Source organism: Equus quagga, chromosome 12 (genome assembly GCF_021613505.1).
Source record: "Equus quagga isolate Etosha38 chromosome 12, UCLA_HA_Equagga_1.0, whole genome shotgun sequence".
NCBI classification, from domain to species: Eukaryota; Metazoa; Chordata; class Mammalia; order Perissodactyla; family Equidae; genus Equus; species Equus quagga.
The window spans coordinates 32,815,556-32,831,636 of record NC_060278.1 but is presented as its reverse complement, the minus strand read 5'-3'; the positions used below and the strand labels follow the sequence as shown (position 1 = coordinate 32,831,636).

Genomic DNA, 16,081 nt, shown 5'->3' with positions numbered 1-16,081 from the left:
TAGATTTAACGTGATGACAGGAGACTATCTAGTCCACGTAGATTTAATGTAATTATTGCTGCTGCTAGGTTTAAGTCTACTACCATTTTGGTATTTGTTTTCTGTTAGCATCGTTTTTTCTTTGTTCCTTTGCTTCTTTATTGCCTTTCTCGCTTAAAATAAGAACAAGGCAAGAATGTCTGCTCACACCACATCTATTCCACATTGGACTGGCAGTTCTTGCAGTCAAGAAACAAATAAAATGCGTCGATATTGGAAAGGAAGAAGTAACACTGTCTTTATTCACAAAACAACATTATTAGATGTAGAAAGGTTGATGGAATCTATACAAAACCTATCAAGGCTAATAAGTATGTTTACCAAGATTGCAGGATGCAAGATTAATATAAAAAAATCAATTAAATTTCTATATGAAATATAAAAACCATTTAATTTTGTCTATGAAATACACAAACATACAAATGAACCATCATAAATTTAAATTTTCAAAAATACTATTTACAATTTAAAAATATTAAATACTTAGGGATAGATCTGACCAAAAGAGGTGCAAATTTATACACTTAAAAACTATAAAACATTACTGAGTGAAATAAGACTTAAATGGAGACATATATCATGTCATGGGTGAGAAGAGTCGATACTCTTAAAATGTCAGTTCTTGAGAAATTCAGCACAACAGCAATTAAATCTCCATGGGATTTTTATAGAAATTGAGAAGCTGATTCTAAAAGTCATGCAGAAATTCAAGATAGAACAAAAAAAATTACAGATATCTGGAAATAAATGTCACTAAAAGGGTACAAGATCTCGGTGGAGATAAAAATAAAATATTATCAAAAATATTAATAACTAAATAAATAGTTATATCATGTTCATGAGTAGAAACACAATATTATAAAATTTTCATTTCTTCTCAAATTTGTCAATATATTTGATGCAATTCCAATGAAAATCCCAATGTTACTTTGTGGAACGAAATAAACTGATTCTAAAATACATGTGAAAGGATAAAGAGCTGAGGATTTGGAGGGCATAGGGTAGCAAAGGAGTGCTTCTACCACGTATCAAAATTTATTATGAAGCTGTAGTAATTAAGACATTATAAAATATTTATAGCAGCTTTTTTCACTTAGTTCCACATCTCACCAACCTTTAGTGTGTCCAATCTTTATTACCGAAGCTCTTTTAGCGGATGTGAAGTGATATTTCGTTTGGGCTTTATTTATCTATGTATAATAATAACACAGCTGTGCCAGCTCTCTTACGTGCTGTGTTTGTATGCTGTATGTTTATCTTTTTACTATCAACCTGTGACTTTACCTTTCTTACAAACTGCACTTGCCTTTTCTCCAGTGAGACAATTCCTGCTTTTAAGTTGTGGTGTTTGCCCACTTAGATTCAATATGACTATTGCTATGGTTGAGTTAAAGTCTACCATTCTGGCATTTGTTTCCATTAATCTCACTTTTTCTTTGTTCCTTTGTTTCTCCTTTCTTGTCTTCTTCTGGATGAATCATGTATTTTTCAGTATTTCTATGTTGTCTCCTATATTGAGTTTTTATTCAAAGCCATTTTTTTAGTGGTTGCACTTGGCTTTATAATAATCATCTTTAATTCATCAGAATCTAATTTCAAATAATATGTACTTCACAACAGTGTAAGAACCTTAGAACTGCACAATTCCATTCATACCCCACCCACCCTTTGTGCTCTTGTCTCATATTTTACTTCTAAATATGCTATACATCCCAAAATAGTTATTGATATTTGTTAATATTTTTGCTTTAAAAAGTCAGTTGTCATAAAGATAAATAGATATATAGATGAGCTGATAGCAAAATAAATCTGTTATATACATCTTCCTGGGTATGCTTTATTTCTGTCTGTGCATCCAGAGTTCCTCCTGATTTCATTTCCCTTCAGACTGAAAAACCTTTTTAAAATTTCCCATATTGCAAATTCTCTCAGCATTTGTCTGTACAAAAGTGTCTTTATTTTTTGCCTTCATTTTTGAAGGACTGTCTCACAGAATACAGGAAGTATAAGATAACAGGCGATTTTTGTTGTTTTTTGTTGTTTCTAAAGCAATTTATAAAGACATCATTCCATTATGTTATGGCCTCCATCATTTTTGGTAAGAAGTCAGCCATTACTCATGTCGTTGTTCTCATATATATAATATCTTCTTAGCTGTAGCTGCTTTTAGAATTGGCTCTTTATCTTCGGTTTTCAGCACTTTTATTATGTATCCAGGTGTGATTTCCTTTGTATGTATCCTGTTTGAGGTTCAACTGAACTTGGATTTCTAGAATTACATCTTTCATTAATTTGGAGATATTCTTAGACATTATCCCTTCAAATATTTCTTCTGCACCATTCTCTTTTTCCTCTCCTTCTAGGATTTAAAACACATAAATGAGACCAATTAATATTGTTCCACAGATCTTAGGTGACTTGTTTATTTCTTTTGCTCTGGTTTTTTCTTTGTATTTAAGTTTGTATACATGCTATTAATCTGTCTTCAAGTTCACCACTCTTTTCCACTGCTTTTCCCAGCTTTCTCTTAAATCTATCTAATAATTTCTCTGTTCTTGATATCATATTTTTTTTATTTCTAGCATTTCCATTTTGTTGTTCTTTTTTTTTTCGAAGAGGAAGATTCTCCCTGAGCTAACATCCATTGCCAGTCTTCCTCTTTTTTTTTCTTGAGGAAGATTGTCACTGAGCTAACGTCTGTGACAATCTCCCTCTATTTTGTATGTGGGATGGCACCACAGCATGGCTTGATGAGCAGGTGTAGATCCATGCCCAGGATTTGAACCTGCAAACCCCAGGTCACCAAAGCAGAGTGCGTGAGATAAACCACTACACCACAGGGCCAGCAGCCCATTTTGTTCTTTTTTATCATTTACATATCTCAGCTGAAATTTCCCATCTCTGCACTCATGTTGCCCATCTTTTCCACTAGATCCTTCAGTGTTTTATCATAGTTTTTTTCTCTTTGGCCATGCTTGGGATGTTAGCACTGACAAGATTCTAGAGATCTCTTCATACTTTATAACTGAGCCACCAGCTTTCCAAACTCTGGGAGAGCTGTCACTGCTAGCTTTGATTGCTGAGGAATTCTCTTTCCTCTCTCATCTGCCCTGGATCTTTGTGCCTTGGGAAATCTCTCTCTCTCTCTCTCCTGCTTCCCTGCCCCTAATCTTGGAAAGTAAACTGCTTTGGGTAGCTCTGGGTAGAGGCCAAGCATGTCTCAGGAGAGTTTTTCTCAGTTCTCCTGTCCCACTCTCCTGGGTATGGTAGCTGAGAATCCAGAATGCAGATGGATTTCTCTCAACTTTGCTGCCTTGCTGCCCGCCTCCTCCCTATCTTCAGAAGGTTATTGCTTTATATTTGGGAGAGGCTCTGAATGCCTCAGGGGGATCTCTCAGCTCTCCTGCCCTGCCCCAAGAACTTTGGCTTCCTACATCCAAGCCCTAAGTGAAGACCTATGGAAAAGAGCTTGTGGGTGGGTGAAAACTCATTCCACAGCTGGGGCTCCCTGGAATTCCCATCTAATATGTTTATGATGGATTCCTCTTCCCATATAGCAAATTAGAAGACAGAAATTGTTAGGGCTGTCCCTAACATCAAAGATTTTCTAATTATTTTCAATTTTGTCACAGGCCAAAAGAGGAAGAAGCAGCATGGCAATCTGGACAGAAAATGAAGTTTATCTTGGACATACTGGTCTTAAATTTGTCAAAATAATAACTACTGAAAACCTGAAAAAACTTCTAAATATATCACCAGCTACTACTCTGACTATACACAATGTTGAGTATACGGCGCACCCTTTGGAACTTGCCTTGTTATTAAATTACTGCGTTACATGTACAGTTAGCAAAAAGGTTTACCTTGTGATATATAACGAAGATTCCAAAGAGTGGGCACACCAAGACTTTGCATTAGATGTCGCTATTGACAGCTTTTTAATTCCACGTTTTCTGTATTCAGCAATGCCAGAATTCATACTATGGGACAAACATAGAATCTACTATTATTACCACAATCTCACCATTACTGGAGTTTTACAGACACCTACAGAATCTGGAAATCTATCAAGATTGTCAGATAACAGCATTATTCATGATGTTTTTACAGGTGAGGTATTCTTATTCTGAAAAGATTTTTCTAGATTTCATAATAGACATCTTCCTTATGAAGATGTAACAATTTTAAGTACACTAATGTATGGTGTTTTGGACAGGTAAAGGTGCACTTTTTATCAACTAAAAATGGATAGCTTTTGGGGACCAGCCCGGTGGCGCAGCACTTAAGTTCACATGTTCCATTTCGTCGGCCCAGGTTTCGCAAGTTTGGATCCCAGGTGTGGACCTACGCACCGCTTATCAAGCCACACTATGGCAGGCATCCCACATATAAAGTAGATGAAGATGGGCATGGATGTTAGCTCAGGGCCAGTCTACCTCAGCAAGAAGAAGAGGATTGGCAGCAGATATTAGCTCAGGGCTAATCTTCCTCAAAAAAATAAATAAATAAAAATGGATAGCTTATGAATTCTACTAATGGTAACTCTGATCTCACATAGCGAAATGGCAAACTCTAGTTCATTTTTCAGAAGTTCATTTGGTCAGTCAGCAGATATTTACTAAGTAACTGACGTATGCATAAGCGTTGTATTAGTTTTCTAGGACTCCCATAATAAAGTACCACAAACCGGCTGGCTTAAAACAACAGAAATGTATTGTCTCACAGTTCTGGAGGCTAGCAGTCCACATTCAAGGTTTTGGCAATGCCGTGCTCCCTCCGAAACCTAAGGGAAATGTTTCCTTGCTTCTTCCTAGCTTCTGGTGGCTCGCTGTCAAACCTTGCCATTCCTTGGCTTGCAGCTGCATCATTCCAATCTCTGCCTGGGTCATCACATAGCAATCTCTCTGTGGCTCCACATGCTGTCTTGTTATAAGGACACCAGGGCCCACCCTACTCCTGTGTGACCTGATCTTAACCAGTTACATCTATAATGACCCTATTTCCAAATAAGGTCACATTCTGAGGTAGCGCTGGGAGTTAGAACTTCAACATGTCTTTTGAAGGGACGCAATTCAACTTATAACAGGTTGAGAGTTAGAGTTAAGTTATGTAGAGTTAAGTAGACCTGTATTCAAACCCATGAACAAGTCAAGTCACCTTTCCACAGGGTTGGAGATAAAATGGTAAATTGGACACAATTCCCACCCTCTCAGATTTTACAAAATTGCAGAGGATAAAGACAAGTAAACATGCAAATAAAAGCAACATGCTTAATTCTATAACAAAGTCAATATAGAAACACATAGGTTGGGTACCGTACCCAAATTTGGGGACAGGGAGGCAGGGAAGATTTCCTCGAAGAAGTGGTGTCTAAGCTGAGATCTACTGCCAAGCAAGTAGAGGTTCGTTAGGCAGTGAAGACAATGATGGGAATGGTGTGCCCAATGACCCTGAGACAGAGAGGACAGGATACATTTCAGGACTCAAGAGAGGATAAACGGCTGAAACGGAGTTCTCCAGAAGAAAGGGAGGAGTCTCTTCTGGAGAAATAGAGTCAAGATTATGAAAGTCCTCATAAACCATGTGAAGAAGTTGGACCTTCTCCTAAGGCCCCTAGGGAATTCTCAAGAGTTTTAAGCAAGAGAGAAGCAGGGTCATAGTTGTGTCACTGGCCACAATGATAAGGAGATAAGGTTAGAATGATAAATTGGGGATAGATTTTAGAGGACCTTAAAGCTTGAATGTTCTACTGAAGGCCATTCAGAAATACTGAAATGAAAAGTTTAAACAGGGGCTGGCCCCTTAGCCGAGTGGTTAAAGTTCCACATGCTCCACTTTGGCAGCCTGGGTTCACAGGTTCAGATCCTGGGCACAGACATATTCCACACATGAGCCGTGCTGTGGAGGCGTCCCACGTACAAAACAGAGGAACATTGGCACAGATGTTAGTTCAGGGTGAATCTTCCTAACAACAACAACAAAAAGTTTAAACAATTCCTAAGTGTATGAGATAGGAATTTAAAGGCCCTCAGCCCTCATTCCCATTTCTCAAATAACCCACTATTAACAACTTCCTGTGAATTCATTCAGACTTTCAAAACAGCAAATTCAAAACACAATAGGCATATTTTCAAAACAATGCATCTAATACATATAAAAACAATGCCACTTTGCTGCTTAGTATTCCATTGTTTATCTACACTATTATTTAAGCTAATAAGAATATAAATATTTGGATAAACAGATATTAGGATTCAGCTCTTTTACTATTACAAATAATGCTGCAGAGAATCTGCTTATATACATATATATTTGTACACCTGTACAAGTATTCCTGTAATACAAATTATTAGATATAGAATTCGTGAATCAGAGCTCTGAATATTCAAAAAGCTGATAAATCCTTTCCAATTGTCCTCCAGAAAAAGTTGTCACAGTCTAAACTCTCCCAAAAAGTATTTGAAAATGTATGTTTTCATACAGTCTGTTTAACATTTACCCATAGTAAGAAGAAAAATATATAACTCTCATTTTATTACACATTTTATAATTAGAGGTTATATCTAGTTTTATGTGTTTACTGGTCATGTTCTATGATTGTGAATTCATGCTGTTTAAATATTTTTTGCATTGGGTTATTTTCTTATTGATATTGATATGCTTTTTACTTATAATATATATTAGCCATTTATCTTTGACACATACTGCAAATATTTTCTCTTGTGTGTAATTTCTTCTACCTTTTTGGAGGGACTCTGTTATTTAGAATTTGTGTTTTTATGCAGTCAAATTTGTTAAAAAAATTTTTGTGACTTCTGACGTAATACCATAATTTGAAAAGTCTTTCCAATTAAAAAAAATTATACTATATTTTCTTTTATTATTCTAATTTTTATATTTCAATCTTGAATTCACCTAGAATTATTTTTAGCTTAAGCTAGGAATCTCATTTTATTTTTTATTTTTATTTTTTCCAGTGGAAGCTGGTGTTACCTTCAAATCACTCTTTTATTAAGAAAATTTGCCCCACAGATTGGAAATGCCATCTTTATTATGTATTTATTCCTCATGTTAACTGGGTTCAGTTTCTAGGCTGTTCCATTCCACTCATCTATCTGCACTAGCTCTGCATTGTTTTGATTACTGTAGCCTTAATCACCAAACACAATCTTATTTTCATGTTTGTTGGTTGCCTTCCCTGCAGGATTGTAAGCTACACAAGAGAAAGATATTTCTCTTTTTTTACTAATGTATCCCTCCCAAGTATCTAGAACAGTGTGCAGTCATAGCAGGCATTAAATAAACATTTATTGATTAGATGATTGCATATTTGCAACATCAGGTCTTCCCAACCAAAAATGTCATATCTCTTCATCATTTTTATTTTCTCTAATTGATCTATTCAAATCTTTCATCTTTTCTTGAGTCACTTTTAGAAGTTTGTATTTTCCTAGGAAATCATTCATTTCATCTACATTTTTGAATATTGGAAAGGTTTCCCATTTTAATTTTTAAATTTCTTATGTGTCTATAATTATATTCTCTTTCTCACTTATAATGTTCTTCATGCCCCACCCCAAGTTAGTTTGGCTTGCAAGATATTGCTTATTATTTTTAGAAGTTTTTAGTTTTGTTTTCTGTTCCTTTGAAAAGAACTCAATTTTATTTATCAAATCTACTTTCTTTTTTTATTTAATTCCTTAATTTCTGCTTTGTCATCATTGATTCTTCACTTCTGCTTTCTTTTTGTAACTTTGGTGTTATGTTGCCTGCTTTTTAAGTTCAATTATTAGTTCATTCAGTCTTTCTTGTTTTCTAAACATTTGAGGCTATAAATAAGCATAAGGCCATGAATCTTTCTCTGTATAGCTTTAGCTGCATCCCACAAACTTCTTTATATAGTGTTCTTATTCTTATTATTTTTAAAATCATTCCTAATTTTTACTTTTACTTCATACTTAATCCAAAGTTCACTTAAATTTTTTTTTCTTTCTTTTGTTGAGGGAGATTAGCCCTGAGCTAACATCTATGCCCATCTTCCTCTATTTTGTATATGGGTCACCACCACAGCACGGCTTGGCCAGTGATGTAGGTCTGCACCCAGGATCCAAACCCCCAGACCTGGGCAGCTGAAGCAGAGTGCCTGGAACTTTGACCTCTCAGCCATGGGCCAGACCCACTTAATGATATTTTTAATGAGCATGTGATAGCCAAAAGCAAGGGTGCTGGAATGCACATAGAAGGACCATCTAATCCAGATTTATGAGATCAGAAAAATCAGCATGGAGGGAATGAATGACTTCTAAACCGAAACCAGGGGAGAGTATATATTAGAAAACTTAGATCATTAGTCGGGATAGAGGGTTGAGATCACAAAGACCTGGAGGTGGAAGAGAACATAGAAAGTTGTAGAACTGAAATTAGTCCAGTGTGAAGTAGATGGTAGAGTGTGAGGCAGAAAGTGGCGAGAGATAAGACCAGCTAAAGACAACAGGGACCCTATCACCAAGTGAGCTGGACATTATATAAAATCCAAAAACTATATATATTTGGTGTTTCGTGAGGTTTTAAATTTTATATATCATCGTATAGTATGTATCCTGCAATTATTTTTTCATTCAATATAGAGATATATTTTATTACATCATCCACCCACATTTTTCTCCCCTCCAACCTTGTGTAGTTCCTAGAGACACTCACACAAAGCACAAAAGGCAAAGAATGCAGTAAACCTGGCTAAACTTATTGCCAAAACCAAGCAAAATTAAATTTATAAAGAAATCTAAGTTATATGAGAAAAATGACCCAGTCACTGTGTTTCCCAGCTCACTTTAGCCCCCAGCTCTGCCCCATGCACAGCAGCGGAACGGGAAGGGCTATAAGCATGTTGACGCTGGGGTTTGGTTCCCGTGTGTGCTGCCTCAGCATTAAGGGTGTTTTACCCTTGCACTTTTACTAAAACACTCTAAAAAGTATCCCACACTTCATATTAACCTTACCTGTCAATGTAACAATTTCATGAACATTATTATATTGTCAAATTCCTACTTACATTATAACTATATGGGAGCTTAACTTTATAAGGAAATGTATGTTAACACGAATATCTCATTAAAGTATTTTGATCTAAAAAAAATGGCATTTCCTATTTAGGAGCTTGATTAGAATATAATTTATGGTAATTTGTGAAAATGTCACTTATTTATTCAGATTCCAAATGTGAGATGTATAAGCACAATACACTCTGAACCTCCTTAACTCTGTGAATTCACCTTCCTCCTTTCAGCCAGTCCTCTCTAAGTGTTACTTTTTGAAAATTGAAGGAAGTATACCGCTAGAAGAGAATGTTGTATCTGGAAAGAAAACTAGGAAATTGACTAGTCCAGCTGTTCATTTTACAGATATGAATACAGAACCAAAGAGGTTAAGAGACTTATTGTCTATCAACCTCTATGAGTAGGCATAAGACTCTATTAAGGGAGAAACATTGACTGTTATTTACAAAGTGAATCTGGAGAAGTGCCACCTCCCTCCCTCATTTCTTCATCCCAATTGTATTAGTCTGCTCAGGCTGGCATAACAAAATCCCACCGACTGGGCGGCTTAAACACAGGAGGCTGGAAGTCCAAAATCAATGTGTCATCAAGGTTAGTTTCTGGTGAGAACCCTTTTCCTGGCTTGGAGACAGTAGCCACCTTCTCACTGTGTCCTCACATGGCCCTTCCTCTGTGTGCACACAGAGTGAGAGAGAGATCTCTGGTGTCTCTTCCTCCTCTTATACGGACACCAGTCATATTGGACGAGGGCCCCACCCTTATGACATCATTTCGCCTTAATTACTTTGTTAAAGACTCTCCCTCCAAACATAGTCACAGTGGGAGTTAGGGCTTCTACAGATGCATTTTTGGAGGACACGATTCAGTCCAAAACACAATGCTCCTAATAATGCCACTCCTGTCATGCTCATCCTCACTATTATTTAATACACTAGTTCCAGCTCTTTTTCCTATGTAGATAAAAGTGATATAATGAATGAAAGGAGAAAGATACACAGGAAAAAAAACTGCTCTACTATAAAGTGGGAGAGAAGCTCTCTAGCATCATGTGAGGTTTGGGGTTTGTGCCTGCACACTCTACTTTTCTTGAAGTATATAAATAGTCATCATAAAAGAAATTATATTGTTAAAAGTGCATTTAAATAAAACAGCATGGATTTATGGTTACCTAGAATAACACAAACTTTTCTCTCTTTTTTCCAGATTATTTTGGAAATATTGTGGTAAAAATGGAAAATAATATAATGTTTTATTTCAAGATTAATATTAGAGATGCAGTAAAGCTACATTTATGGACAAATAGTACAATAAAATCAGTGACTTCCATGAATGCATGGGGTCAAGTATATCTCATATACGTTTTTGAAAATGGCACAATACATCCACAGGAATATCCCTTAAAACTGGAAGCAGAAAGTATAGCTTTCCAAAGAAAAGAGAAATGCCCCTACATAGCATTTCATAATAATATTTTTACCGTTTTTTACTTTTTGGACAAGGGACAGAACCTGTCAGTTTGGGCCCAAATAGTCTATCCAGAAAATGTTGGTCTGTATATTATTGTGGAATCTTATGGCCCAAAAATACTAGAACAAAAAGAACAAGTTCACTATGAAATTGCCTCAGGATACTGTACTAAAACCATGGTAAGTTAATATTTTCAAATTTCTTCATTTGATTCTAATAAATATAAAAGTGTAATATTAACATTTTTTAAAAAACAGATTTCCTTTCTAGGTTTAGCTTGGAAAATGTTAAGAAATACAAAAGTTTCTAAGAAATAATAATATGAGTCATCAATTCCTGAGCCACAATTTTCACTTTCAATATCCAAAGCCTCTCTGCCCCCTAAAAGAGTACATTCTTGCAGAACTCTTTGACTGTCAATTATGTTGTGCACTTCTTTTTTTTTTTTTTTTAATGCATGGCTTTTCTGCAGAGTTCTATCTGCTTTCTATTGTAGTATAACACCACCCCTAAAATCTAATAGCTTCAAACAACAACCAATTCTATGGGTCAACAATTTGGGTTGTGAGTACTGGTCAGTTCTGCTGGTGTCATCTGGGTTCACACATGAGGCTATGGTCATCTGGTGGCTTCTCTGGGACAGTATGATCTAAGATGGCCTCCTTCACATATCAAGTGGTTGCTGCAAGCACTGGCTTGTTAGTATGGGGGCGTCAACTGGAGCACTTGTCTCTGCTGTAGGTGGCCTCTATTCTCCAGGCTAGACCTGGCTTCTTAGTGTGGCAGTCCCACAGCGGTGTTCCAAGATGGCGAGAGCAGAAGCCACAAGGCCTCATGAGGCCTGGATTTGGCCACATTCTATTCGTCAAAGCAATTCGCAAGGCCAGCCCAGATTAACAGAATGGGGAAATAGACTCTACGTCTTAATGGAAGAACAGCAAACGTATACAGTAAAGGGACATGCATGCAGGAGGGGGAGGAATTAGTACCGCCATCTTTGCAAACAATCTACCACAATAAATATAAAGGTACTGTATATATTATTTTGTATACTACTTTTCTGATTAATATTATAGCACAAGAATTTTACATGTTACCACAATTTCTTCTCAAATGTTGTGTATTCTGTTCCACTTCCGCTTTCTAGGCTCAGCTTCCTTAAGCATGTACTGTAATGAGCCTCTTAACTGACACAATGAAATGGAGATGTTCAATTAATTTTCAAGTCAGTTAAAGCAGAGAATCATAAAAAATGAAACTGATATGTGTGAAATATTTTACTATAGTTTAAATAAATGAATATACACTTATTAGTCAATCTTTTAATACAAGACCACAGACTTTCCTTTGAAATAAATACACTTATTGGAGTTCCTCATCTCGTTTCTTGCATACCCTATTAACAGTGCATCAACTCTGAGTTCCCATCTCAGTTTCTTCAAAATAGAGGGGGAAAGAGAATTTAAGACACTGGCAAAGCAACCAAAGTTCTAGATTTTTATAACTTTTTTCCAGTCTTTTACTGTTATCTTGCTCATACCTAGTTCAGCAATTTCTTCAATGACTTACTTTACTAAAACTTTCCAAAGCAATCAGCTTAGTTCTCAGAAAAACATTAACTCAAGTTTCCTTTTATATTCATATTTCATCAGTCCAAAAAATTTAATTTAATCCCACAATTACAATAATAATGCAATCTGGCATAAGCAGATTTAGAAACAAAGTTGATTTAGATTTGCGTGGTCACATGACTAGATCTTAAAATATAATGAGTGAAAAACAGTGTTGAGTAAGAAACTATCTAAGATCCATCATACAGTAACATGTATGAAAATTACGAACAGCTCCAAAAAAACTCAAGCGAGAAAAAAGCATTATTCATTTTACAAGGATGCAAAGATACCCATTATGCCTGTTATGGGGGAAGGGCATAGAGGAAGAACAAAACAGAAAAGATTTACACTATTCTTCAGCCCAGGGAAATGGAAGAGAGGGCACCTCAGCCTCAGAAAAGTAAGTTAAATAGACTCCTTGTTTCTTAAATCGATTCAGTCTCCCTTTATTTATTGTATTTTACATTTTCCCTGTATTTTCTTCGCCCATGTTTTAATAAAATATTGGCTCTGTCATTTACTAGCTGATAACATTGAGCAAGTTTTCAAATCTTTCTGTGCTTTAGTTCTCTCATCAAAGTAATGATAATAATTATGACTATTATAGTATTTACTTCGCAGGATTATTATGAGGATGAAATGAGTTAATATATGGAAAAGACTTAGAAGAGCGCCTGGCACATAGTAAGCACTGTATGTGTGTTACTGCGCCTACTATGCCCACTGCTGCTGTTACTACTACTACCACCACCATATTTCATCAATTCTGAAGGCAGATTTTTTTTGACATTTAACATCTCTGAAATCAGGATGAGTCTTATGACCTATGGCATCTTAGATTTGATCAATTATAGTAGTATAAATAATGTGTTATTATAGCCTTGCTTCTATAGTGCAGATTGGATCACTGTACCTTCATACACTAATTATTGGCTAGTATGGTGCTAAGCATTCACTTTTGAAAAAAAAACAGAATATAACACCCATGTACAAAAGTGGATAACTTTAATTTTGAAAAGTTTAAATGCTACTAGCTGGTTTCATAGTGATATTTACACCAAAAGTTAGTTTTGAAATTTTAAAAATTATTTGTGAATACCTTAATTAATCTAACTCCTTTTTTTTACATTCAGATACAATTAACATATACCATTATATTAGTTTCAGGGGTACAACATAATGATTCACTATTTGTACATATTGCAAAATGATCACCACAATAAGCCTAGCTAACACCCATTACCACACAGAGTTACAATTTTTTTCTTGTGATGAGAACTTTTAAGATCTACTTTCTTTGCAACTTTCAAATATGCAATACAGTGTTATTATAACTATACTCACTGTGCTGTACATTGCATCCCCAGGACTTATTTATTTTGTGACTGGAAGTCTATACCTTTTGACCACCTGCACCCTTTTGGCCAACCCCCCATCCCCACCTCTGTAACGACCAATCTGTTCTCTGTAGATGAGTTTGTGGGGGTTTGGGTTTTTTTTTTTCAATTAGATTCCACATATAAAGGAGATCATACAGTATTTGTCTGTCTCTGTCTGACGTATTTTACTTAGCACAACGCCCTCAAGGTCCATCCATATTGTCACAAATGGAAGGTTTCCTTCTTTTTACAGGTGAATAATATTCCATTGTGTACATATACCACATTTTATTCATCCATTTATCCATCAATGGACCCTTGGCTTGCCTCCACATCTTGGCTATTCTAAATAATGCTGCAGTGAACATAGAAGAGCATATATCTTTTTGAAAGTGTTTTTGTTTCCTTTGATACACACCCAAAAGTGGAATTGCTGGATCATGTGATAGTTCTATTTTAACTTTTTGAGGAACCTCCATACTGTTTCCATAGTAACTGACCAATTTACATTCCCACCAGAATGCACAGGCGTTCCCTTTTCTCCACATCCTCGCCAAGACTTGTTATCTCATCTTTTTGATAATATCCATTCTAACAGGTGTGAGGTGAAATCTCATTGTGGTATTGATTTGCATTTCCCTGATGGTTAGTAATGATGTGCACCTTTTCATGTGTCTGTTGGTTATTTGTATGTCTTCTTTGGAAAAACATCTGTTCAGATACTCTGCACATCTTTTAATTGGGCTGTTTTCTCACTGTTGAGTTCCTCATATATTATGAATATTAACTCCTTGATATATGATTTGCAACTGTTTTCTCCCATTTGGTAGATTGCCTTTTCATATTGTTGATGGTTTTCTTTGCTGTGCAGAAGCTGTTTAGTTTGATGTAGTCCCATTTGTTTATTTTTGCTTTTATTGCCTTTGCTTTTCATGTCAAGTCCAAAAAAATCATTGCTAAGACTAATGTCAAAAAGCTTACTGCCTATGTTTTCTTCTCAGAGTTTTATGGTTTCAGGTCTTAACATTCAAGTCTTTAATCTCATTTTGAGTTGAGTTTTGTGTATGGTGTATGATAGGGGTCCATTTTCATTCTTTGGCATGCGGCTATTCAGTTTTCCCAACACCATTTATTGAAGAGACTATCCTTTCTCAATTGTATATTCTTGGCTTCTTTGTCATAAATTAATTGACCATAAATGCATGGGTTATTTATGGGCTCTATATTCTGTACCATTAATCACTGTGTGTGTTTTTATGCCAGTACTACACTGTTCTGATTATCACAGCTTTGTAATATGGTTTGAAATCAGGTAATATGATGCCTCAAGCCCTCTTCTTCTCTCTCAAGATTGCTTTGGCTATTCTGGGTCTTTTGTGGTTCCATACAAATTTTAGGATTGTCTATTCTATTTCCATGAAAAATACCATTGGAATTTTGATAAAGATTGTATTGAATCTGTAAATTGCTTTGGGTGGTATGGACATTTTAACAATATTAATTTCTCCAATCCATGAGCATGGAATATCATTCCGTAACTCATGTCGTCTTCAGTTTCTTTCATCAGTCTCTTCTTGTTTTCAATGTAGAGGTCTTTTACCTCCTTGGTTAAATTTATTCCGAGGTATTTTATTCTTTTTAATGCAATTATAAATGGAATTTTTTTCTTTCTCTTTCTGGTAGTTCATTGTTAGTGTATAGAAACACAACAAATTTTTGTATATTGATTTTGTATCCTGGAACTTTACAGAATTTGTTGATTCGTTCTAACAGCTTTTTGGTGGCGTATTTAGGGTTTTCTATATATAATATCACGTCATCTGCAAATAGTGACAGTTTTACTTCTTCCTTTCCTATTTGGATTCTTTTTATTTCTTTTTCTTGCCTACTCGTTCTGGCTAGGACTTTTAGTGTTATGTTGGATAAAAAGCTTTCAGCTTTTCACTGTTGAGTACCCTGTTAACTGTGGGATTGTCATAGATGGCCCTTATTATGCTGAGGTACATTCCTTCTATCCCCACTTTATTGAGAGCTTTTATCATAAATGGATGTTGAATTTTCTCAAATGCTTTTTCTGCATCTATTGAGATATCATATGCTTTTTATCCTTCATTTCATTAATATGGTGTATCACATTGATTGATTTGCGCATGTTGAACCAAGCTGCATCCCTGAAATAAATCCCACTTGATCATTGTGTATGATCCTTTTAATGTATTGTTGAATGCAGTTTCCTAAATTGTGTTGAGAATTTTTGCTTCTATGTTCATCAGAAATATTTATCTCTAATTTTATTTTCTTGTGGCATTCTTGTCTGGATTTGATATCAGGGTAATGTTGGCTTTGTAAAATTAGTTTGAAAGTTTCCTTCTTCTTCTATTTTTTTGAATAGTTTGAGAAGGATTGGTATTAATTCTTCTTTGAATATTTAGTAGAACTCACCAGTGAAGCCGTCTGGTCTTGGGCTTTTGTTTGTTGGGAGGTTTCTGATTACTGATTCAATGTCCTTAAGAGTAACTGGTACATT

General features: G+C 35.6%; 1 protein-coding gene across 1 annotated transcript in view; it reads left to right on the top strand.

The window, feature by feature from the left end:
* CATSPERE (catsper channel auxiliary subunit epsilon) overlaps positions 1-16,081 on the top strand; it is a 253,986-nt gene that overhangs the window by 157,849 nt on the left and 80,056 nt on the right. The window contains exons 10-11 of the mRNA XM_046678004.1: positions 3,672-4,149; positions 10,299-10,741. Of these exons, the coding sequence (XP_046533960.1) occupies positions 3,672-4,149; positions 10,299-10,741 (921 nt within the window). The remainder of the gene's footprint in view (positions 1-3,671; positions 4,150-10,298; positions 10,742-16,081) is intronic.